This window comes from Centropristis striata, chromosome 4 (assembly GCF_030273125.1).
Source record: "Centropristis striata isolate RG_2023a ecotype Rhode Island chromosome 4, C.striata_1.0, whole genome shotgun sequence".
Taxonomy (NCBI): domain Eukaryota; kingdom Metazoa; phylum Chordata; class Actinopteri; order Perciformes; family Serranidae; genus Centropristis; species Centropristis striata.
The window spans coordinates 26,369,758-26,395,592 of NC_081520.1; the positions used below are offsets into that span (position 1 = coordinate 26,369,758).

Consider the following 25,835-nt stretch of genomic DNA (forward strand, 5'->3'; position numbering starts at 1 on the left):
TATGAGTCAAACATTATTTTTTTTCCCAGGAAAATTCTACTCATTGAATACTTTTTGGGTAATTTTACAGACTAAAGAATTCATTAGTTAATGGCAGATACCATTTTATTATTTAGTTACATGAGTCTGTTTTCTCTGTTTTATGTGATTCCAGTTTACACCAAAAAAAACAGTTGTCTTTCTTCTTTTCTTTCCTCCTCTGCTGCTCCTCCTTCCTCTTCTTTATTCCAGCAGGTGGTGATTAGTGGTTAGGCCTAATTATGATGCTGCAGCCTGATAACACAATGTCTGAAAAGAAAAGTGTGTATGGATGAGCTGCAGCAGGGAGGGGGACCTGTGTTTATGATATTGTGAGGACCCAACACCTGGTTGGGCACTGACACGGTGGAGGCGTCTGATCATCTGACTTGAGAGGAGAGATTCATTTTATATAGAGTTTGGTAGTTTTCATTGCAGCCAACTGTGCCTCAACCAGGAAGATGTTAATAACTCAAATTACACAAAGTTCTTCGTATAAACTCAGTATCAGACTGTTCAGTTCAGACACAACTGAAAAACGTAATTTTAATTTTACTATTACTATTTAAGTCAGACGGGAAGTTTTCGTTATAGTGTAAGACTGAACAACGGTGTGAGATGATGCTCTGCAACTGCAACAGCCACTTACTAATGTAGCTTTTATTCAATTCACTGACATGCTAACATTTGTTTTTGGTCTAGTAATTCTAAAAATGTTGTTATCTCAAGCAGACAGAAATAAGATACAACTTTATTTATTCTGAGGGAAACTGCTGTGCAGCAGTTACTATACAAAGTAGGGAATAGTACAAAAAAATTCTGAGACAACAATAAGGTGCAGATACAAAATATAGAACAATTCATTAGCAATCTGTTTTGATTCATTTTCCTAAATCGTGTTTTGTGGTATTTTTGTGAAATTAATTTTCTGTTTTTAATATTTCCCTAACAGACAGGAGCTTGGGAAGCATCACTGTCTTTTGTAATATTTGATTAACATGCCTGGTGGTAACTGGTTGGTTGTCAGGAGAACCAGGAGACAACAATTACTGACATTCTTACCTCGCAGCTACAATGATCACTCATGGCACTGCTACATTTTGTTAATTTACATTTTTAGAGAGTCAAATTATTTTTGATCCCAGAGTTACAAAACAAGCTTGGTATCTTATGAGTATCATGTGAACACGATTGAATAGTGGTCTGGGTTTTTTATTTGCACAAATGAGGATGTGTTCAAGTGCAGCGTGAACTATCAGGACGCCACTATCGACATCTTAAGTATAACAGAAGTGATCAGGATTTGTTTTAGGACTAGTAGGACTTCCTGGAGAGCACTATAGAGTGGATTATCCAGGTGAAATAAAGTAAATTGAATGTACATTTTTCTGTAGCTGAGAACCCTGTGTGTCTGTCGGCTCGTCTCTCTGGTCGATTCTGTTGTCAGTTATTATGCATAACCATGGTGTCACTCTGCTCTCCAGGTGCCAAAACCATCTGATGCTGCAGCCTAATCTGGTCGCCTGGGACTGAATACACACACACACACACACACACACACACACACACACACACACACACACACACACAGACACACAGACGGCCAACATGGCGTCCGACCCACCCATCCTGACAGAGCAGCAGGAGCTGCAGAGGAGAGCCAATCAGGTCACAGATGAGGTAAGGACTATAATTTCTTCTAGAACATCTAGAAGGCTTCCCTACAAGTAGATTATCAGAGCTCTAAGTAATTGCTTTATTAAATATTTAAAACCCACTTTTACAAGATGAATTTCCCCCTTGAGAATAATTAATGTAGTGTCAGATAAACACTGATGTTGTAATGAACTATTTAGCTGCAAATGTGTTGGAACAATGTAACACATTTCATTCACTGTGTTCAGTGTGCAATGCAATCCTTAAAGTAATCTGCATATGATTGGATACACTTCTAACCAATCAGATGTGATAGATTCAAATCTGTCTATCCTTATTTATCCTCACCTTATTTTCTGATTTGTTAGCTTCCTGCTACCAGACTAAATGTATGTATTTTTTCTAAGACTTTCCTCATGAAATAAGAGCTGGTGGATTAAACCCATTGTGAAACTTAAACAATCTTTGACACTTGGTCTAAAGTGCATAGTGCAATTGTCCAAGTTATTGTTGCTAGTTAGATGGCACATAGTCTGGGTAAAGTAAGATGCAAGGGGCAAATGGGTTGTATTATATTAGTCATAGGTATGTTTTTGGCGTATCATCATCATCATCATCATCATCATCCTCATCTTCGATTCCCCTTAAAAGCCAGGTGTGTCTGCACCTGGTGCATTGATATTTACATGGTGGATTCAGCAAACTTGAGAAGCAAGTGAGTCACCGTCTCCCTGTCCTCTGTCCCATCAACAAATCCACATGACTGCATATGAGCAAATGCACCCATAACCTGCTTAAGACAGAACTTAACTCTAAGCTCCTGAAATAATCATTAAGTTATGGTGCTTTCCTCATCATGCCTTAAATATGCACAGCTGCTGTGTTCACATTGTAAATATTATTTTCCTCATTAATTATGTATTATTTGACTCACGCATTACCTATCCACTATTAATCAGATGTTATTTTTTATGACCTGATCCTCTGTGCCCATAAATACAACTTCAATCCCCATTACACCAGTGTGTACCAAGCAGAGCGTACGCACCCTGTGTGCCTTTAAATAGCAGGAAAATACACAGATCAGTGCAAGTGCTACTAAGACAACATGATCTTATGACATGATCTGCATCAGTCTAAAAATAGCAATGATTGTTGCGCTGCAATGCATGCCATTTTGCACCATGTGAAGGATGGCACATATAGAATTTAAAACCAACAAGATCCAAAAAGTCTATCATAAAAATGTGAAGCTGGATATAAGTAATTGTATGGCAGCTTCTCACAGACAACCGCAATGCTGACGAGTATTAACTTGACTAAAATGACTGATTTCTGTTTTTTAACATTGTTGCAAACATTTGTGATAATATAAGTACATAACTCAACCAAATGTAACTTGGGTCCAGTCATTTGTAGATATTTTAATGGGAAAAGTTACATATTATACCTTTTTTTCACAAGACTCAAGCTTAAGTGGTGTAAAGAACATCCCATACAATGTTTAGTTAAATGTTTAGTTTAGTTAAAAAACTCAGTTCAGAAAGTGTAAAATATTTCATAACGAGAGAGAGAGAGAGAGAGAGAGAGAGGTGTCGGTGGCGTGTCCTCTACAGACAATGCCCGAGGACACCTGGCTCACCTGGTTGCCATAGAAACAGCAAGTCTCCCAGTGCAGCAATCTGCAGGGAATCATCAGACACGGATGAGCTCATACAAACACACACACACACACACACACACACACACACACACACACACACACACACTGGGGGTTTAAAGGCTACTGCAGGTCAAAGCCATTTTTCACCTCATCACCCCCTTGGTGGGGAAGTCCCCAGTGATTAGCATGATATTTGCACAACACACACACACACACACACACACACACACACAGCAAGGAGCGGAAAGACTGGAGGGAGAGTTTCCTTGTGTGTGAGAGCAGTCAGTGTAAACACAGGTCATGTCTGCTGTGTGCTGGCTCTGTAAAGGATCAGGGCAAAAGTTAAAGGTCCAGTTTGTTTATTTTTGATGACTCCCTATATGTAAATGGCATGTCTGTTCACATGTTCAAATGTTTGACTTATAAACATTTAGTGAATTTCTCAGTTTATCATAATTTACCCATTGCTGCACAGAACTGTAACTGCAAAAATGTTAACAACCTGTCAGTCAGTTTGGGGATTATAGGCTTTAACTTTGTGTTTTGACTAAATATAAGAAGGATTTCCTGTAGAAGATAAAAAAAAATATTTTGGTACCAATTATGTGGAAAAGATGAGATGAGATGAAAGACAGGGTTATTTTGTTGAGTTGGGTTTAAACAGCTTACTTTAAATAATTAGTCAATTTAAACTCAACTGAGCATCCATTCATTAGGAACTCAGTATGTAAACTTTATTTTGCATGTTTTAGCTGACTGTATATTGAATGTACTGTTGAAACACCTATTATTTTATGTTTTTTTTAGTCCCTGGAGAGCACAAGGCGGATGATGCAGCTGGTCGAGGAGGTACACACACACACACACACACACACACACACACACCTAAATGTAAACATAGCCAGAGAACTGTTGAGGCCTGCTGTGATTAAAACTCAAAAAGACAGGTATGAAGACTCAGACAGCCGGAGCGTGAACGTCACCCTGAAGTTCATCCTCATTATCATGTTAGCATCATCTTCTTTTACATTCTGTGTTTCCAAATGATGATAAACAAGACAGATGCTCGGATGTGATTATCATTTGGATTTTGACATTGAAAATAAAAGTGGGGGAGAGCAGACAAGACACAGCAGGAAAAGACTACACACTGGTTCAATATTTATGTACATGCAATACTTAAATTAGTCATTATTGTTGACTTACTCTTTATTGTGTGAAGGTGAGCATGAAATGTTTTGAAACATCGCGTTGGTATTGTGTTCAAGGATAAGTTTTTAATTATCTATTTGCAGCAAGTGAACAATTGAACTGAAACCGCATGGAAGAATGGAAACCATGGACCGTAACAGTTGGCTATTATTGATGTGTATTGTGTATTTATGTGGGTTTATGTGCTCTCCCTGCAGAGTAAAGATGCTGGGATCAGAGCTGTGGTCATGCTGGATGAACAAGGAGGTAATCAGCTCTGTTTGATTACAGGATTCATTCTTCTTGTTAGTCGTCTTCAATGTGTTCTCAAATATAAAATGCAACCCCAGTTTCAAAATATGGGGATACTGTTTAAAATCTAAATAAAAACTGAATGCAACAAATTCAGATTGAGTATATTTAAAATGTATTTACACAAACAGTATGAACAATAAATCTATTAAATTGGATGTAGGTCGAAAATGATTTGTAAACCAGTGCATTCTGTTTTCATTATGTTTTAAGTGTCCCAACGTTTTGTGGAATGAGAGTTGTAGAAAGGTATGTTTCCAGGGAAGAAGGTGGTGAATTTTGCACCAATATTTTCATCAAATCGGGGAAAACACAGCAACTTTTGCGTCCTGTACAATAGTAGGACATAAAGGGAAGAAACTTTTAACTGAGTTTCACCAGACCTCTGGGAGAGATTTAGGTAGAAAATAATAGTTAAAGTTATCTTCTGCAGCTGTGAGTCCATGTACGTATTTGAGTTAAAAAAGCAAAAAAAAGGGAGTACTGAAGACATTTTACTCACACAGGCAAAAAGAAGAAGGCAGTCAGTTAAGACTGTTTTTTTTACACTGTAGTTTGGTTCATCCTGTAGTAGGAGGTCTGGAGGACGAAGTCATTTGTAATGATGATCGCCTCCACACCGGGAAAAGATGTCACGCTGTGGAGAAATGAGCTTTTCTTCATTTGGAATGGATCCATTTTGAGTTTCAGTTTTTTTTCAATTCCTGCTGCGTGCAGGTTCATCGAAGCCTGTTATGTAGTCACCTTGCTCTATATCCAGTTATATGATTTTATCACATTCCCCCCTTCATCTTAGATTTGAGTTGATTCATAGGGACTGTCAGTATGGTCTGAACAAATCGGTCTGTACATATCGCTCTGAACAAATCGGTCTGTACATATCGCTCTGAACATATCGGTCTGAACTAGGGGTGTGACGAGATCTCGTAATTCAAGATCGCTATGTTTATGATAATTAACCATGCTGCTTTGTTTTGATCAGCTGCTGATGTTGTGCAGTTAGTGACGGCGGCCAAAGTTGCATCTCCCGTGTTCACGGATCACGGTCGAAACTGTCCCTAAGCGATTAAGAGACGATAGAAAACCATACCTCACCTCCGGGGTCTCATTAATCCCTCTGGGGGATTTTATTTATTTATTTATCTTATTTTAACTTTTATAAATTTTAGTTTTAGTTTCAATTTGTGGGAGAAGTTTATTAAAAGCTCATGCCTACGTCATGCATGTAAAGAGTTATAATAAAACATTTCAAAATGCATGTGCAACTCGGTTAAATAAAAGTCTGTTGGTCCAGTCATATATTCTGTCATTGTAGTTTTCTGAAAATCTCGTCTCGTCTCGTCTCGTCTCGTGAGCTGAGAGTATCGTCACACCCCTACCCCTCTGAATTGATTGATTGATTGATTGATTTTATTTGACCATTTTTGATATAAAAAATATGAAACAGCAACCTGTGTCATACATAATATAAACAGATAAAAAATAGTCAGGGATGACACAACAAAGCCCCAAGGCTTATTTCCATTGTGGTCCCTATAAGGCAGGAGACAGGGGCAAGTAGCAGCATATCTTACATAAATCAAACAAGTACCATTCTTACTTACATACATACATACATGCATCAATCATTCATAAGTCACATAAAAACATAAATTACAGTTTCAAATACACGCGACAGATACAGATTGCCAACATTCTAAGATTGGTGTTTAAACCATTTTTTCAAGTTTTGTTTAAAACTGCATATGCTTCTGATTGATTTAAGTGGGCCAGGTAACCTGTTCCAAAGAATTGTTCCAACATAAAGAAAGGACTTTTTACCCATGTTTGTCTTAACTCTAGGTGGTACAAAATCTGTTAAGCTTCCCCTAGTGGAATAGCGGTGAACTTCTTTTACTCTATTTAAATAATTTTTAAAATAATTGGGTACATCCCCATAAGCACACCTGTGTACCATACATAACTGCATCTGAGATACACGATCCTCCACCTTCAACCATCCCACCTTATCAAAGTGGGATGATTCGAGGTGGGTTCTCATGGGGACATCCAAAACAAGTCTGATTAACTTGTTTTGTGAGGTCTGTAGCCTATGCTTCAAATTCATTGTGACGTCATTATACCATGAGCCACATGCATAATCATATCGGTCTGAACAGGCCCTCAGCTATTCACATCAGCTGGTTGAAACCATCTGTTGCTTTCTGTCCATCTCTGCTGTTGTTACGACGCCATAAACCCAGCACCATAAAACTCCTGTTCCTAACAGAGCAGTTGGAGCGTATTGAGGAAGGCATGGACTCCATCAACAGGGACATGAGAGAGGCTGAGAAGAACCTGACAGACATGGCCCAGTGCTGTGGTCTGTGTATCTGGCCAATCAGGAAGTAGGTCTTGGTTTCCGGGATCTGTGCCGTCACCCAACTGATGGCCTTAAAGAAACCCAAACTGGTGCCCAGTTCCATTAAATTAATTATTGTTAATTTAGTTCCTCCATCTATCCATCCATCCATCCATCCATCCATCCATCCATCCCTTTCATCCCGCAAACAATTTTCCACTCCCTTTTGCAAATACTGTAGAGATAAAAAAAAAGTCCTGATGGGACTTCAGGTCCAATCATCCATCCACAGACATTATATCCATTCATTCCAACTCCACCAGAACACATGATGGAGCTGGGCACCAGGCTCAGGGTGCAAAAGTCCTGCATATGAACGCACAATGAAGCCCTGTGTGTTATTTATGATTTGTGAATGGATTTCTTTGGGTTTTAGTGTCGGGTGTATTATGTCGCTGGTGGCTGGTTTATCAGTTCAGCCGTGGGGCTTTTATGAAAGAGTTTTTTATTTCTTTTTTGGATTTTGTTTTGCCTCCCTCCTCGGCTCCCCTCCCATATCCTCTCCCTCGAATTTCCTTTCTCCTTCTCCTCTTTTGTTTACCCCTTTCCCTGCTATTCCTTCTCCCCTTCACCTCCCTCTCTCCTTTCTTTCTCCTTTTAACCTCTTTACTTCCTTCTCCTCTACTGCTACAACCCCTTTCTTGTACTCTCACCTTTCACTCCCTCCTCCTTCCTCCCATCTTTCCTCGTCCTTGTTCTTCCCCTCCTCCATCCTCCTCTTCCCCCGTCCTCCTTCTCCTCTCATAGAGCAGTTGGAGCGTATAGAGGAGGGCTTGGATCAGATCAACTCTGATATGAAGGAGGCCGAGAAAAACCTGACCGACCTGGGCAAGTGCTGTGGCCTCTGCTCCTGTGATAAGTAGGTAGAGGTGTGTGTGCGCGCGTGGGTGCATGCAAGCGTGTGTGTGTGTGTGTGTGTGTGTTCAACTGATGCACATTATTCTGAGGTAAGATAGACCACTTTCTCTTGAAATCGTGATTCAGATTTAAAACGTTTTCTATCATGGGGTTTCCTGTCGGGATTTTCCGATTCAATCGGTTGTCGGACTGATACTGACTCAAATAGCTGCGTCAGGTGTTGGTGTCAGTAGGGCTAATATATTCAATTAAAGTACTTTAACCAAACTGCGAAATACGAGTAAAAGTACTGCATTCCAAAACTGAAAGTACAAAAGTATCAGCATCAAAATGTACTTAAAGTATCAAAAGTAAAAGTACTTGTTATGCAGAATGGCCCCACTTGTTTTTTATATTCCAAATACATTATTAGATTATTTATATTGATGCATTTATGTAGTAATTTAAATACTTACTACACTGTTATGAGGTTTGTGTTTTTTGTGTTAAATCTTGACCTGAAAAGTAACTAAATGTCAATTTAGTGGAGTAAAAAGTCAATATATGTCTCTTAAATGTAATTGAGTAGAAATATAAAGTTACATTAAATAGAAATACTAGAATGACAGATTGACTGAAGAAGTCAGATGGTGCAGCCATAATTTTCTTTGATAGAAAGCTGCTTGAGCTTTCTTTTGTTGCTGCTTGCTTTGCTGCTGTGTGGATTTCCAGCTGCTTAAATATTATTTTACGTTGTTTTACATGTTTGTCATCCCTGCTGTATAGATCCCTGCTGGACCCACACTGGAGAAGAAGCATGCATGCATTACCTAACAAACATACAGCTATAAAACCTTTGTCTCATTAAAAGAATAGATACTGTACTGCAGCTACTGGATCGCTGTGGGTGCAGCATGCTTTTTAATAGGCTGAACTAACAATAAAAAGAAATTCATAAGGTCATCCCCCCCCCCCCCCTCCCCCTCTCTACCATTCTCTCTCTCTCAGATTGAAGGCCTTTGAGGAGAGCGGAGCGTACAAGGCAGTGTGGGGCGGAGGCTCCGGTCCGGATGGCGTTGTGTCCAATCAGCCGCCGTCGTCTCGAGTCGTCGATGAGAGGGAGCAAATGATCATGAGCGGAGGATACATACGGAGGTAGAGAGATTCGTGAAGTGTGTTATTGTAGGTTGGTTGTCTGTTGTGTTCGGAGAGGCAGCTGGGTAATGTAAGGTAATACCAGCAGTCATCAGTCATGCAGGCAGCTGGCCAAACACAGGACATTATCACAAACACATGCTTTACTCTGCTCTGTCTCAGGGTGACTAACGATGCCCGTGAAGACGAGATGGAGGAGAACCTGGCCCACGTCGGCAGCATCATCGGAAACCTGAAGAGCATGGCTCTGGACATGGGCAACGAGATAGACACACAGAACATCCAGATCGAACGCATACAGGGAAAGGTACCGCCGTCACATTATAACCCTTAAAACATGAATCACCAGACGTCAGAGCACCAAAGAATGTCAATAAATATATAAACCAAAATCATAGAAGTATCAAATGACACCAAAATATTAATAAAATTGTTTACATTTTAATCTTAGTTCACCTACTAAAAGAACATTTGTTTGCAGACAGGTGTTGCGTAACTATTTTGATCTTTATCACTGTCATAAAATGAGCAATAACCACAATATTTAAAGGCGTAGTAGCACTAAAATCCCCTGACACATAAATGAGATATTCTTGGTAGTAGCTACCACAACTATTGTTTTGGGAAAATCTGCTTTTATGAAATGTATGTGAATTTTTTAGACGTATATTAGGCGTATTGAGGAAAACCAGGTTGTAGGTTGTGGTTTGATTTACCAACTCAAAAAGTGACTTTATTCTCGACATTTCAAGATTTCAACGTTTTTCTACCAAGTGATAAATTAATTTTTTTCCACCCACTTGGCCCTTATCCTCTTCCCTAAAAATAGAAAGAAAGAAAAACAAATCATGCTTTTTCCACCCAACAGTCTATACATATCTTACAGTCTCTAATTCTCCTAACAATCAGCAATAAATATACCAATTTACTATAGATTTTGTTAAACTCAGAGAATAGGTCACCTAATATAATCTCATACTACATGGGCCTTTTTCATATCCTTATCTGCAACCTTTGAGGCCCTTTGTATACTTTCATAAAGGTTCCTGTTTCAATATTCACATAAGGCTAATCCGTTACACTTTTATCATTTCCATGCATCACGGTGCCAATGATCAAAATCCACCTGGCGGGTTGAGGCTCATGGTGCCTGTACATCCAAGAAAACGCATTAATGTTGACATCTTGACTTTTTCACCTCATAAAAGCAATAGATTCTGTCATCTAGATCAGGCTTTATTCCTGCAGAACTGCAGGGGTCTGTTATTTTTCACCACAGTAAGAATTGAAACAGGACCTCTAGTAGGGGCTTGCTTTAATAAGGAGAGTAAATGTGTAATTGTGTCATTTATGTTCAAAAAAAGAAAGCGAGAAATGAAAGCAGCACACGCCTGCTTTAGTGCAGGGCCATGTGATAAGTGATGAACACAAATGCACACAATTCAATAATGAGTTTTTAATCGAAGCAACAGTTTACTATTTCTTTAGTTTTTGTTTCAATACTTGGGCTTGCACAGCCTGCTTTGGGAAAACTATTTGAGTAGCTATTGCAATAAAGCAATCTTGAATGTGAAAGTTAGACGTGGGGCTCTGTTCACGCTCTCCCCCAGGTTCTTATTTACATTTCCTGTTTCTTTCTTGTGTCGCTCTGCAGGCTATTCTCAACGTGTCCCGCATCGACGCTGCCAACCAGAAAGCCAACAACCTCATGAAACGATAGAAGGAGCGCTCTTCCATTTCACTCTTTGTTTTCTACTAATTCTTTCTACTTGCAATTTCTATGTTTCTGCATGCTGTGCCAAGTGTGCTGCTGTTTCTGTGCTTTACATTTTCTCATCATTTTATTGCTGTGATATTCCTATAGGGACTATAAGTCTATGATTCTCAGTAGTGAGGTGTTAATTATGTCTTATGTTGTGTTCCTATTTATTCTCATATATTCTGATAGGGAGTTTTGCTGTGGTGCTGATATGACATAACCCTTTTGAAATGTGTCATGGGGTTATTATAACTATTTCACAACAAGGTCCTCGTCACATTACATTTCTCTCTCTGGAGTTCCCCTCAAGGTGGCCTCTGCGGTCGCTCGGCAGAGAGTTGGATCATAAGAAGCTTTAATGATCCCTGTGGGTGAAAGTGGGTCACTGCAGCAGCACCGTCACCACCAGCAGCAGCAGCAGAGAGCAGAAACAGACAAATCAAGAAATAATTTCACCAAAGGTGAACATGGGGAAAACAACACAGCGAAGAACGGCTCCGTAGGCCCGGGCCGGTATCTTGAGCCAAGAATGGCTTTTTTTACTTCCACAGGGCAGATCATTTAAAAGCTCTCATTTGTGCAAGACATGTGCCCAAATTAATAAAAACAAATTAAAAAAACATACACAACTATCAGCAACCAGCTTATATCCCAATGTAAACATCATTGTGTAACACTCCCCCTTTCTCCAGCCTGAAATGTCCCATAGAAGGGGAACCACGTGTAGGATGGCGCCCTCTGCAGGCGCAGCCGGGTACTGCTCACAAAAAAGAAACACGTATTTGTCTCCAGAGGAAGATCTCTGGCGACACCAAGCGGACAAACATGGAAGCTGCTCTCCCTGGCCTCTCCATCTTCTCTTTTCTCCATGTTGATATAAAATGGTGGTGAAACGACGATGAATTGGGGTTTTTTTTCTCATCATCTGAAGGGGAATCTGATCTCATTAAGTCAAAACTCATAAGAAGCACATCCAACTTTTGAAAATAAAATGCAACTATTCTGTGCTTCTTGCGTGTTATTTTTTTCCTTATAGCCAATTGCATAATTTATATGGTTCACATTGCTTCATAGCTTTACCTCCAATGTGGCGTGAAGTGATGGTGTAATTTACATATTTGTGGATAGTAGTGACCTAAACAGCCTTACATGCACACAACAGTTTTTAAGTCAAAATGGCACAAATGAGAGCATGTGTATTGATTTAATTTATGATTAAATGCCAAAATATGAAGTTTATTAATAAAAGTAATGTACTGTAAAATATGTCTGTGGACTAATTAGGCTGAGGGGAGGGGTTATCAGCATCATGAAGGGGTTTTTAATCAACAGTTTTTCTGTAATTACTAAAAATATGAGCTCATTGCGCATTATTAGTGTGATTGACTTGTTTGTAGTGGGAGTGATTGGTGCATGCTGTATCTGGGGCAGCTGGGGGCGCGCAGAGCTGAAAATGTTGCGCGTTCAAGGGAGGAAAAAAAAAATTCGGAGTCTGCGCAGTGGCGTTGTTCTCGACACTCCGAACTTTCGGGAGAACCACAGAAGAAGGAGGAGAGGGAGAACAACGCCATTTTCCCTGGTAATTATTTTCAACATATTCAGCTTTTTTGAAGACACCGCACATCGCGATAAATTCTCGATAACAAACCACAGACGTGATTTAGCGTTAGTGGGTAACGACTGTCGCTAAAATGCGAAACAAAAGAGCGAAACAGACGTTTCGTCCTCTGACTTCACCGCCGGTTGTCGCGTAATGTTAGCCGTTTCTCGGCGCAGCGGACGCGGCGCACAAATAAAATACGCCGCTTTATAAACACGCGTTATTCATCCACGATAAATCCACGTATCTGTAACTATACGCTGGTTTGTTTTTAACGGTTTTATCGCTTCGGTGATCCCAGAGATGGCGGAGCTGCTCCTCCTGCGAGCAGCCAGGCACGAGCAGCAGGGGGAGAGGCACGAGCTCAACAAAGACAACCGGACCCCTCCGCTGATTGGTTCCGGCGGGTCACGTGGTCAGAGCAGCGCAATGTTATTGAGATCTTTTTATATTAATACGTTTCTCTCGTTATTATAAAGTTAACATCTCATACATGTTCACTGTGTGAATTAAAAGTTTTGTAGTAAAAACACACTTTAGTAGAAAAAGTAAAGGAAATTAAATAAAAAAAATAATAAATATGTGTAAAAATACAAGTGTTTGGAGCTTTTTATTGGTATGAAAATTACTCCAATAATGGCTATTTTAACAGAAAAGGGGGAAAAAGCAGTATAAATCAGACACCAACTATATTATTTACATTTGTAATCGTTTATAGGCCCCAAAAGAAGAAGTATTGAATCATTTAAACGAAGACTTAGTCAACGAATACTGTTGGAACCTTGATTTTGAATTTTTAAAACGCTTACATGACCCTCAATTAGGGCTGGGCGATATGGACCAAAAGTCATATCCTGATATATTTAGGCTCAATATCGATATACAATATATATCCCAACATTTTAGCGCAAAGTGAGAGCAAATGTTCAGTCAAACCCAAATATGACATGTCGCAAGTAGTTTTATTGAGCAGGAGTACCTTTTTTCAAATCAAAGCTCCATAAAGTGCACATTTAAATAGATAAAAAAAAGCGTAGGAAATAAAATAGGCCAATCTTGTTCCGAAATATATATATTGATATGAGAAAAGAATAACGAACATTACAAAATAACTAAATATGACAAACCCTAGTAAGGGCAGCATTTAATATAAAGAAAGAAAAAAAATAAGTATATCAACATATGCGATATGGTCTAATTCCATATCGCATTTAAAAATATATCGATATATGTTTTTTAACGATATATTGCCCAGCCCTACCCTCAATCCTTACAGGCTGTAAATTAGGCCCCCGACAGGGTTTTTTTTAGACAGATACGGATTGTAGAGGGAACTATTCCCACATTACTGATATGGCGAACGATGATGGTGCATTTGAACTGGGATGAAACTACACCTTTTCTATGTGGGTTGTGCACCAACATGACTCTGTAAGAGTACTTAAAAAGCTGCTTTCTTCAAAAATAACTTTCATAAACCATAATTAACATTATAATGTATAACATGATTGACTGCCTGCATCACCATCTTTTGAGAAGTGGTTCCACACCTTGCTGAGAGAGAGGAAAGAACGTTTTATTATTTTTTTACTACACGATGATGACACCATTTCTTAGTCACACCAAGCATTGTTTTGTGCATTATATTTGTCAAAAAAAAGTTTTCAGAATGGACAACATTTTTCCCAATAGTGCTAGATGTCCATAGTCCATAGTACTATGAGCTGATATTCCCTGATCCAGTTCTACTGGTGTTTACCTGTCAACTAACCTTTTATTTCTGTTGTGAAGAGCTTTTTTTAAAGCAAAACTTTTTCTTTTTAATCCCAGTTTGTAATCTGCATAATTGTAATAGTGAAACAATAACCTGTTCCTGTTCAAATCTTCACATATTGACGACTGATTTCTTCTTCTATCCTCTCTGTTGGTATCTTTGTCTCATTGTGCTCTTTCAGTTGTCGGGCTGGTTAAACCACTCTACAGGGTATGTGTTACAGAATGAACTATCCTAGGATATTTGTCAAGAATTCCTTATTTTTCAATGCAGTCTTTACACTAGAAAGCGTATTAATCACAGAGTTTGGTCATTAGATAAAAAAGGACACCTTATCACCTTACAAAAAACATTGATCATCCTTGGGTGTGATTCTTCACCATTTTTCTTTTTTAACATCTACCCAGAAGGAGGCAGTGTAGGGACTCAAGCTGAACAAGGAAAACAAGATGATATTTGTTTACTCCACGAACAACAACTCCAGTCCAACACTTAGTAAGAGCTTATTGCCCAAATATGTAGTCATCTGTTGCTGTATTATTTTTATATCAATACTTGTGTTGTTTACTGTAGATTTACTTGGAGTTACTAGGTTTACTTGGAGTCTCTCTGAATGGAGTTCAGTATGTGGGAAAAGGAGTCATTACAAAAAGCTGGAGTACAGTCTGGAATCATTTGTTGAGATTAGTATTTGAGTACACCCAGCGTGTGTCACCGTTAAATCAGCTACAGGTACAGTCAAAGTGAGGTTGAACAAGTGCACCTGCCACTTACTTTGACCATAGTTTTTGTTACTGAGAAATCGTCTCACTGTTTTGTACTTGGGTAGTGTTTTATACTGCCACCAAGTGTCTGGCGACAGGAACCACCAGTTTTCATTTCATAAATATATAAACTGTGTATATATATATATATATAAACTTCCTGTGCTAAGATGGAGCTATTTATGTCTGGTTGTCACAAAAAGAGTCCATTATTTAATGAGCCCATTATTTAATTTTACATTTATTCATTTGGCAGACACCTTTATCCAAAGCAACTTACAAATTAATATCAGGATTCATAAGTTTTGAAAGTTTGGGAAATGTTTGATTTTAACGGATAGGGTTTCAATGTTAGGAATATGCTTACATTTGAATGTACTCCTTGATTAATGCTCATTATGTAGTCATATTTGTTTAAAAATGGAAATGTATCGGTGAGAATTAAATAATTATGATCAAAACAACTGTGGGTATTAAGTAATTCTGAAAACTTTATTTTTTGCAATTGTATTTATCACCACTCTTACAAAGCTGTGCAAACCCTGTAATATATCTCAAGAAAATGCCTCTCCAGGAGTTAAAAGATACAACAACTATAATTTTATCTCATTTTCAGAATGTGTCATATACAAAAACTATTTTACACCATATATTATACTTTTTTGGGGGAAAATATTAACTCTAAGCTCTTGTGGATTGTGGAAGTTTTTTGTATATAATATATACTAATATACATATATATATATATATATATGTGTGTGTGTGTGTGTATAATATATAATAGTATTTTCTTATAAAATAGTTGCTCAGTGAAAAGGCACAACGGTAAAGCAATAATGGTGCCAAGGTCTAAAGTGAGGGCAAAATTTTCTTTATTCTGCGTTTCAGAGGTCTCGTATCACTTTACTCAGTTACTTAATCCATCTTTCCACAGTTTGTTTCTCTCTCCTTAATCTTTGTCTCTGTCTCTGTTTTCCTTCAGGCCCTGTGCAGTCAGACAGGTGTCTTTAGTCCAGACTGGCAGGTGGATCAGACCAGACTGTCTTGGAGGGCGTTGAAGTTTGGACTTGGTAACAAACTGAATCGCAGCAGGCCATCAGAAGAGGAGGAGGAGGAGGAGGAGTGGACGAGGCGAAGGTGGAGCCATGTCGGCCATGTGGCATGAGGAGGATGAAGAGTTTAAGACGGGAGGAGTTAAAGGAGGGTTGAAAGGCAAACCCAGATTCTCCTACACTGAGGTGAAACTGCTGCTGGAGGCGGTGAAGAAAAACAGATACATCATCCTCAGTGAGTATGAAGGGCGGTGTGTGTGTGTGTGTGTGTGTGTATGTATGTATGTGTGTGTGTGTGTGTGTGTGTGTGTGTGTGTGTGTGTGTGTATGTGTGTGTGTGTGTGTGTGTGTGTGTGTGTGTGTGTGTGTGTGTGTGTGTCAGAACTCAACTTCACTTGGCACTATTTTGTTTCTTGAAAAAGCCAGTAAATACAGGATGGCTGCAGCGCGTGGTAATATATTTTGGAGCGTAAAATCTTGACCCTGCTGTCTAGCCGGAACTATCTATTCTATGATCGGAACCATCCAGAACTCCGACACCGGAGCTCGGAAAGTAAGCTGATAGCTTTCCATCCACTACACTACTGGCAAGTATTTCAAACAACTTAATGTCCCAAATCCCGAACTATCCCTTTAAGCTTCATATAAACCAACTTGGAGGAAAAGGGAGACCATCATTGTTTATTGTCACTAGGATCAGCTTCAGCCAGGACTCAAATTTGGTTCCCATATTGGAGTTGTGAAGTGTTTGGGTCCCATTCTGTTTTCGTATTTAACTTGTTTCTTTGAATAAAAGCCTTAATGTTACTGAACACAGAAACACAGGGCACTCCTGGGACGTATTCCAGAAAGTGATTTTAGTGAAAACTCTGGGTTTGCAGTTACAGAAAGAGAGATAAGAAGTCTTTCATACAATTCATGAATAGAAAACTGATCTGGAAATTGAACGTGAAGTGGTTCAAACTGGTTATGATTTTTAGAGGGAAGCGCCTCATACTCGACTTGTTGTAACTTTATTGTTTTCTCAAAGATGTATATTTTATAACCGGTACATCTTTTTTGCACTTTGACTATTAAATTAATAGAGTTTGGAAGTGCTTCAGTTGTCAGTTACCTTGCTATCATCTGTGCCGAAAAATTATTTTGACTTTTACTTTAAAAATTCTGGATGCCAGAAGTAACTCCTACACACCTTCATTATTTTGGGCTCCTGCTGGGACAAATGATTCCCACTTAAAGCAGATTTATGATTTCCCTTTTTGACCAAGTCTTGCAGGAACCCTCGAATGGAATAGCAAAGTGAAACAAACTGAGATATATGATAGCCTTGGATCGCTGTGACCTGCTCATGTATTGAGGATCAGTGTCTAGCGAGTAAGGATTGAAGCTTCTTCTAGTAGGTCTGGTGGAGCTGTAACATCAGCAAATCAGCGGCAACTATTAATAGATATTGTCAGATAAAGTTCTGCATACACTCAACACTGCAGGTAAGATGCAGCAAAGGAAGAACATGAGTGCAGAAACCACCAAGGCCACCATTGTATTTTTTGTTAAACATCACCAGGGCTGATGTCTCTCATCATTTATCTCTCCCCGTGTAGAAAAGTTTAACCAAGGTGTGTCGGCTGAAGCCAAGAAACAGACCTGGGCTGAAATCACCGACCAGATCAACAGTCTGGGAGAGAATCACAGAGAGGTTTGTTATATTAATTTATGTATTGAACAATTTAAATTTGAGGCATACTCTCAGACCAAATTTTACTTAAATTATCAATGGAAATCTACATTTAATGCATTTCTTAATTCTAAACAATAATTTGACTTGTCTACTTTTTGTCCAAAATGAATAAAAAAGCAATGACTGCCATATCTAACTTTTAGTGGCAGATCGTTGTTAGTTGGCAGTTAAATTAGTATCAGAGGCTCTCTGATTGTGAATAAAAATCCCTGATTGAAACATGGATGACCAACACGTCTTCATCAGAGTATAAAAGGCCAGGTGTGAGGTTAAAAACAAGAGGATGGCATGTCACATAAGTCAAAAGGCATGTCAGTAGACAAAGATTTAACCACTTTGATCACTCACACAACTTGCTTTCTTCAACAGGTTGTGACCAGTTCAACCAAAGACTGATCCTTTCTTGTTAGGCTGTGTTATTTGAATCTATTATATTTGTATTTAAAGAAGCCTTTCATTGGAAAATTGTTCATATTCACAAGAAAAACAGCTAAAATTTAAAGAAGCTGTTTAAAAGCAGTGTTTGGGAGCAAAAGATATGTTTTTCTGTACTGTTAACCATCACATGACACTCCCTTTGTCCTAAAGGATTAGCAAAACATTGTAAAAAACAAAAAGAAAAAAAACCAACACCCATTATATTTGTCAGAGCTTAAGATAATGTCTTCAAATTGTTTGTTTTATTGAATCAAACAGATATTAAATTTACTATGATATGATTTGGAGCTAGTGTATTTTATATACTTGATACTCAAAACTTGTTGATAGTTAAAGTTCTGCCATTTAATTTTCCATTTTCCGTTAATTGTTTCAGTAGTGGTTGCAGTCGTTGCAGCCATCTACACGGAACAAATGTAAGTCCGAACTTTCTAAAGGAGGTTTAATTTTCTCATAGGTGCGTCAGATTATGAAGAAATGGGCGGACCTCAAATGTGATGGAAAGCGCCGAGCTGTAGCCCTCCGGAACCCCAACGGCAGCAACCCAAGAAAGAAGCACCTGGGCCCCGTGGAAAGGATGGTCCATAAGATACTGATGATGAGTCCCAGAGCAGGTGAGGAGAAACAAACCACCAGGTTTCTCTGTGAAACTGGTTTTATCTGTGAGTTTATGATAGGGCCTTTGTTGTTAGAGCCTCAGTGCACCTTAAAAGGAAGCAGAAGATACATTTAGCCCCTGAAATAGTGAAATAAAAAAAAATAAAAAAAACATTTAAATGGTTGGCTTTTACTGTCTGTGGGTCAACATGGCTCTGTGAAGGTTTTAGCATTATAAAATGTGTTGATAGCTGCTTTCCCCTGAGCAAACAAGAAAAGTGCTCATATCAGCTGATAAAATCAATCAAAATATACTTGGATTTACTCTTAACTGACAGATCATAGCATGACATTTCTAGATGAAACAGCTTTGGTGTTTAAAGGTCAGACAAAAAAACAACCTATGGAAATGGACGGGATAGCAGAGATGGACAATAAATCTCCTTTCAGTTAAATTTACTTTTAATTAACTTATGTTCATTTGTTCCCAGGTGGTGAAAGTGATCTGGAATTAGAAGAAGATGAAGATTTTTCAAAGCTTTACAGTAAAGGCCCACACCCCAACCCTCCCCCCTTCTCCTACCTCAGCCTGACGGACAGTTCCCAGTCCATACCTGGAGGAGCCTCCTATGAATTTTCTCCTCTCTCCTCACCAGAGAAAGATCTTGGTGGTAAGTGGAGCTGGATACTAAGCAATTTGATAAGTCTGCACCAGTGACAGGGTGAACTTCTGTGTACACTTACGTGAAAATTGACCCACTATGTTTAGATGCTGGAGCTCAAACTAAAGTGAAATCAGTATTGGTGTTTTACCTGATGTGCAGCCAGGGACATTTATAACGGCTCAAATTGCCACATTGTGCAGTTTTCATACAGCTTTCTTCCTTGCATGGGTTTATTTGAAGTGATTTATGTGGTGCATTATTGAGTCAAGTCTGAGCTTCACAGTAATAAGGAGTCAGACAGTGAAAAATACTTTATTTGTGAAGACAAGTAAAGAAAGCAGACAAAATATGAAGGCCCCGTCTGATATGTAATACATGGTTGCAGTATAAAAAAAGCAGGTGATTAGTAGATGAGAAGCATGAGGAAGGTAGAGTACAGATCAAGAAGGAGCCTTTCATACGTGACAATTACATATTATATACAATTATATTATGTTACATTGTAATTGTGATCCCATCATTTATTCAATTCCATTTTTATAATGCATTCCATGGTCAGCTGACCCCCATAGATCTCTATGAACAAAAACACAAAGAAACAAGATTTTCTTCTCCAAGTTAAAATCAAATCTAATCTGTGAATTAGATTAATTGTCTCTTTAATAACTCATTCAAGTACTGAATGATAAAACAAAACATCATTCAGTTGTTGGTCAGTTTAAATAAGTTATCTTTACTTATACTTTATTTGTAAAATTCAACATGAATTGAGATGGTTTTCTGTTGCTGCCATGCATTTTTCACTTACATCAGCAGGGACGAGAGGAAATAGAGTTACTCTGTTCTCATGACTTGTGATTTACTGTTAAGTTTGATGGCTGTTTTCTACATTCTCACTCCTGCTTGATGCTGTTTTGCAGGTGATCCGTTCCACTCGTCCTCTGACTTCGATCTGGCTGACGATGGAGGTAAAAATGTACAAGTGCTGGCAAATTATTTAATTATGTTATTTTCTGACTTTTCTCAATGATGTTTTTTTATGGCATACTGTACTCAGAAGCTTTCTTGTGATATGCCATTTTAAACATTTTTAGGCATTTTAAAATTTGGCCATTTTTGACAAAAAACGACATGCTATAGTATGACTTTTTGTTTTTCGTCAAATTTTGGAAAGCTTGTAATATGGTGTTTTTCTGTCGTTTTAGGAAATGTTCTGCTATGATACATGTCAACAAACTGTAATAAGACTATTTTTAACATTTTTAGGCATTTTAGAGAACGACCATTTTTGCCAAAAATCAACATGCTGTATGCTGGGTTTTTTTCTCAAATTTTGGACATTTAAATAAGACAGTTCGGTAATTTGCCGTGACAATCTTATTCAAGTTTTCTTTATTGTTGTTTTCACATACAGAGTATTTGGTGCTGAGACAAAAATATACACAAATGTAAAAATAGTGAAGTTATCTTCATGTTTTGGCATTCAGCTGTTTGAGCAGCTGACAGTATAGATATAAACATAGATGTGAACAGTTTAACAGTTGTGAGAATATGAAAATACAGATGTAGATAATGTAAAGTATAGCAAACCAGTGACCTCAGTGGTATTAATTGTAAAGGCACAGAGGTGATGATGGTCTGGGATAAAATGTTGATGCAGGGTCGTCGTGGAGTCTCCATGACAACAGCAGAGAGGTGGAGTTCAGGTGGTGTGTGTCAGCCTCAGATTTACTGTGGAGGTGAGGTGCTTTTGTGGTTGGTGGCAACAGAGTGTTGAGGGTGGAAGGAATCTGTAGCAGAGCATGTTCTGAAGCCTCGTCGTTCCTGATGGAAGAGGCTCTGCGTGCACAGCTCCTCTGAGAGATGATCTTCTCAGCAGCCATCACTAAAGTTGCAGGGACTATGCTATAATGATTATTAATTATATATTTCATGAAGTTTTCATTAGCATTTTTAGGCATTTTAAAGTTTGACCATTTTTGACAAAAAACAACATGCTATAGTATGACTTTTTTGGTTTTCTTCACATTCTGGACAGCCTATAATATGGTGTTTTTCTGTCATTTTTGGAAATATAAAGCAATGGCATGCATCAGCAGACTGTAATAGGACCATTTTTAGGCATTTTAAAATTTAGGTGGTGCTTCTTGCTGAACCTGTTAAGAAGTAAAATGTATTAAAAAAAGTTTATTTTGTGTGTAAAACTGACAGTTTTTTTCTCTCTGTTATTCATCAGAACGTACTATGGACTTTGAAGAAAATGAAGACTCCTTGTTCTCCTCCTACTCTTCCTCTCTTCCTCCCACCTCCTCCCCCTCCCTGGACCCCCTCCCTGACAACGCCCTGCTGAGGATGAAGCCTGTCCACACCTACTCCCGAAACAACAGCCAGAGCCAGGGCCAGAACCAGAACCACACCGCCTCTAAACCTCCACCTGGACCCTCTGTGGCCTCCACCTCCTCTGTTTTCCCTTCAGTGTCCGATTCAGACACCTCCTCGCCCTCTGCTGCGCCTCCCCCATCGCAGGGCCCCACAAGCTCCAACATGACGCTCTCCTCCCTCCCTGCTCCTCCTCCCTCCTCATTCGCTCCCCCTCCCCCTCCTTCCTCGTCCTCTGCACCTGTTGCAGACTCTCAACCGCCCCATTCCTCTTCCTCTAACCTACCTCCTCCTGCTGACTCTGCTGCTGCATCTTCCTCCTCTGCTGCTTCTACTGCAACCTCTTCTTCCAACTTTCATCAACCTTCTCCCCCCTCCTCCTCAGTCCTCCCACCCAGTCATGCTTCCACCTCAGACTCAAACCTCTCTGACCCTCTCCCAGGTGGAGTGTCCTCCCGCAGGGCCCCTGAACACGTAGCCCAGATGGCCTCTCAAAGCCTCCAGCAGCAGCGGGCCAGCAGGATGCTTCTGACCTCGGTGTCCCAGTCTCTGGAGATGCTGGCTCAGTCCGTCCAGCTACTGGTGGAGAGCCAGCAGGAGTTTGTGCAGGAATCTCTGCTGCTGCAGAGGGAAACGGTGGACATCCTGAGGGATTTCTCCAACACGGCGCTGACTATGCTGAGAGACAAAGCCAATAGTGGACAGTCCACACACCATCATCCCGCTGCACACTTCTGAAAAACGCACATGAACAAACTTTCCATAACAAACATGAGCAGGTAACTACAAGCCAAGAGCAGGTTAAACGTGGCAGCAGGAGCAGATTACAGATTCTGATGGTCGAATCATGAAAGAGATAGCTGATATTTGACTTTACTAGCTACTGTGGCTGCTGGACAGAAAAGTTCTTTCTCCTGTTTCCCCAAAGGCACAAACATGCAGTTTTAGGGCCTGATCTCACGGGCTGTTTATTTATGTGCCTGAATCTTTCTTTTCCTTCTGTATTTACTGTTTTTGAGCTGTCAACACATAAACACAGATGAACTGACAGGATTTTTTACTTCTTAAGTGCACTGGGACACTTGGTTTAAAATGTTAACTGTAATGTATCAGTAGAATATATAATTATTAACCCTGCGTTGGAGCTCCGGCAGCAGCTCTGCATCAGAGCCTCCGTCTTAATGTTGGACTGTTGGACGCTCAGCTGGAGGACAGCGTGGCAGGATCTGTTGAGACAGAGCAGGACACATAATGTCATCATCACTGATGTCATCTCCACCACATCCTGTCCACATGCTCACACAGGCTGTTGTTGTGCTGGTTCATGTCTGTGATGCAGAAACCACTGCTCCTAATTCATTGTAATACAAGTGACATGTTTTGTTGAATTTACTGCTGTGAACAAAAAAAATCTTCTCTAATTTCCAAAACGGTTTATTTAAGTTTTTTTCTCGTTTATCCTCCTGATCTTCTAATCGTCTCGCAGTAAATGTCACCATCATAAAACGGTCTTACAATAACATCTTTCATCACAATCATTTCTGGGACAATAAATCGTCTAGTAAAGCTGTTATTGTGACAGGTCAACATCTGAGCCTAGAACATGTAGACACTCTGCTGCCAATCTTCTTCCTCGTCCAGCTCATAGTATTGTATCTGCAGACCCCCAACCTGAAAATGCAATATGCTCACATGCAGATTGCTCTCTGACGAAATGACTTGTAACTGACGGCTGTAACACCAGGCTATGTGATGTGTCAACAACCAAATCCTGAAATAAAGGTTTTATTAATAAAAGAAGACACACTTGTTCGCAGTGTTTTCAATTTCTTTTCCAAGTTTAAGTTTAAGTCTGGTTACTTCCCTTCCTTAAAGGGACCGTTTGGGAATTTCGACATTAAGTAAGTATTAAGTTGTATTAAATACTTGCCAGTAGTGTGGTGGATGCTGAGTGTACTTTCTAAAAGACATTCTACATTATGTGACATGCTTATGACTTTTTGTTTTCCCTCAAATTCTGGACAGCCCATAATATGGTGTTTTTCTGTCATTTTTGGAAATATAAAGCGATGACATGCATCCTTTTTTTTTTATATATATACGACAGTTCAGTAATTTACCATGACAATCTTGGACTATTTTTAACATTTTTAGGCATTTTAGAGAACGACCATTTTTGCCAAAAATCAACATGCTGTATGCTGGGGTTTTTTTCTCAAATTTTGGACATTTAAATAAGACAGTTCGGTAATTTGCCGTGACAATCTTATTCAAGTTTTCTTTATTGTTATTTCCACATACAGAGTATTTGGTGCTGAGACAAAAATATACATGAATATAAAAAAATTGAGTTACCTTCATGTGAGGTTTTGGCATTCAGCTGATTGAGCAGCTGACAGTATAAGTAAACATAGATATGAACAGTTTAACAGTTGTGAGAATTTGAAAATATAGATGTAGATCATGTAAATTATTGCAGACCAGTGACCTCAGTGGTAATTATACAGTAGTATAAGTAGTAAAGGCACAGAGGTGATGATGGTCCAGGATAAAATGTCTATGCAGACGTAATTTGTAGACACCTGGACTGTGGTTCTCTGGTTCGGACTTCTCTCAGATAACATTCACCTAACATATTCCCCAGTTAAGACTTTAAATTATTTTTTCGTCAAAAATTTCTAATCTTGTCCCTTTGAATTAAAGTCCTGTGAACCACACATCCACATATTGTTCCTACCTTCTCATCGACCCACGGGAGCAGTTCCTAAAACTGCTCATTCACAACGAAAAGCTTCACTCACCAAATGACACAGACTCAACTGTCAGACAACTTCATTTTTGAAGTTCATTTTGTTTTGTAATGTGTCAGTGACTTTTCCATGCTCTTTTCTTTAATATCAAACTCTCTGTCTGAATGTTTTTCCGTCTCTCTCTCTCTCTCTCTCTCTCTCAATATATATATTTGTTGGCAGAAGGGGTTTTCTTGGATCCGCCAGCCCATTGAGGGTTGGTCAAAGGGTTCCCCTTCCTTTTATTGATTTTTCCAGCCCACCAGACCTTTTGTTTATTTGTTAGAGTTTTGATTCCTCTGGGTTGTTTTGTTTGAATATTTTATAATAAATCATTGTTTTGCATCCATCCTGACTCTGGTAATTATGTAAGATTTCCTTTATTGGGAGCCTTTGGTAGGGGGTTGTAACAACAGCATTTTAAAAACGTATGAGAATAAATGATGCTTGCATTAAGTGGAGTGTGTGAGTGTCTCAGTGTGTTCGTACAGCCAGCTTCTGGACTTGATTCTTTCCCCTTCAGCCTCTTGGTTTCTGGGGAAAGTTGCACTATGCTGAGAAGAAAACACGCAGCTGACAAGAAGGAAACTGCAGTAGAAACAAGAATGGAAGCAGAAGAGTCAATCACATTTTGCTCCGGACCCAAACAGAGCAACAGATAACTGGAAGTTGAAGTCATGTTGATTAAAGCTGCATTCATTGATTTATTGGCCACTTTGGGGAACAAATTAAACAACACCTGAAGTAGTTCTGTTTTTGCAAAATATGGCCCAAAATGCAACATTAGAATTTTGATCTCCACCGAGATTGTGAGGTTGTTGAGAGTTTGTATTGTTCTCTGGACTTTTACCCACACTGGCTCTAAAATAGGTCTCCTCTAAAATCAGTTAGCATACTTTAATACTTCACTGCATTATTAATCAGATATTAACACTTCAAACAAGACGTCACCACTTTGGATTCAATTTTTATGCTTGTTTCTGATTGGCTGAAGTCTGTTTTACACTTCTTGGCTGAAAATGTCTTCCAGTGATAATCACAGATAAT

At 39.1% G+C, this 25,835-nt stretch overlaps 2 protein-coding genes across 3 annotated transcripts; both read left to right on the plus strand.

Moving 5' to 3' along the window:
* The first annotated feature begins 1,183 nt into the window (after positions 1-1,183).
* zgc:101731 (SNARE_SNAP25N and SNARE_SNAP23C domain-containing protein) lies at positions 1,184-11,257 on the plus strand. Of its 2 annotated transcripts, none has more exons than XM_059331285.1 (7): positions 1,184-1,698; positions 4,145-4,186; positions 4,747-4,795; positions 7,110-7,227; positions 9,087-9,233; positions 9,396-9,540; positions 10,888-11,257. In XM_059331285.1, exons 1-7 carry the CDS (start codon positions 1,627-1,629, stop codon positions 10,951-10,953), a joined length of 639 nt encoding a protein of 212 aa, XP_059187268.1. In that variant the 5' UTR covers positions 1,184-1,626; the 3' UTR covers positions 10,954-11,257. The 2 variants fall into 2 exon arrangements, with proteins under 2 accessions (XP_059187268.1, XP_059187269.1); XM_059331286.1 differs by lacking the exon at positions 7,110-7,227 and adding an exon at positions 7,989-8,100.
* A 1,243-nt stretch (positions 11,258-12,500) lies between these two features.
* zgc:113149 (uncharacterized protein LOC541363 homolog) lies at positions 12,501-23,799 on the plus strand. The gene is made up of 7 exons (XM_059331752.1): positions 12,501-12,571; positions 16,113-16,417; positions 17,784-17,878; positions 18,816-18,972; positions 19,447-19,626; positions 20,541-20,588; positions 21,857-23,799. The coding sequence occupies exons 2-7, from the start codon at positions 16,276-16,278 to the stop codon at positions 22,735-22,737; spliced, it is 1,503 nt and encodes a 500-aa protein (XP_059187735.1). The 5' UTR covers positions 12,501-12,571; positions 16,113-16,275; the 3' UTR covers positions 22,738-23,799.
* The last annotated feature ends 2,036 nt before the right edge of the window (positions 23,800-25,835 follow it).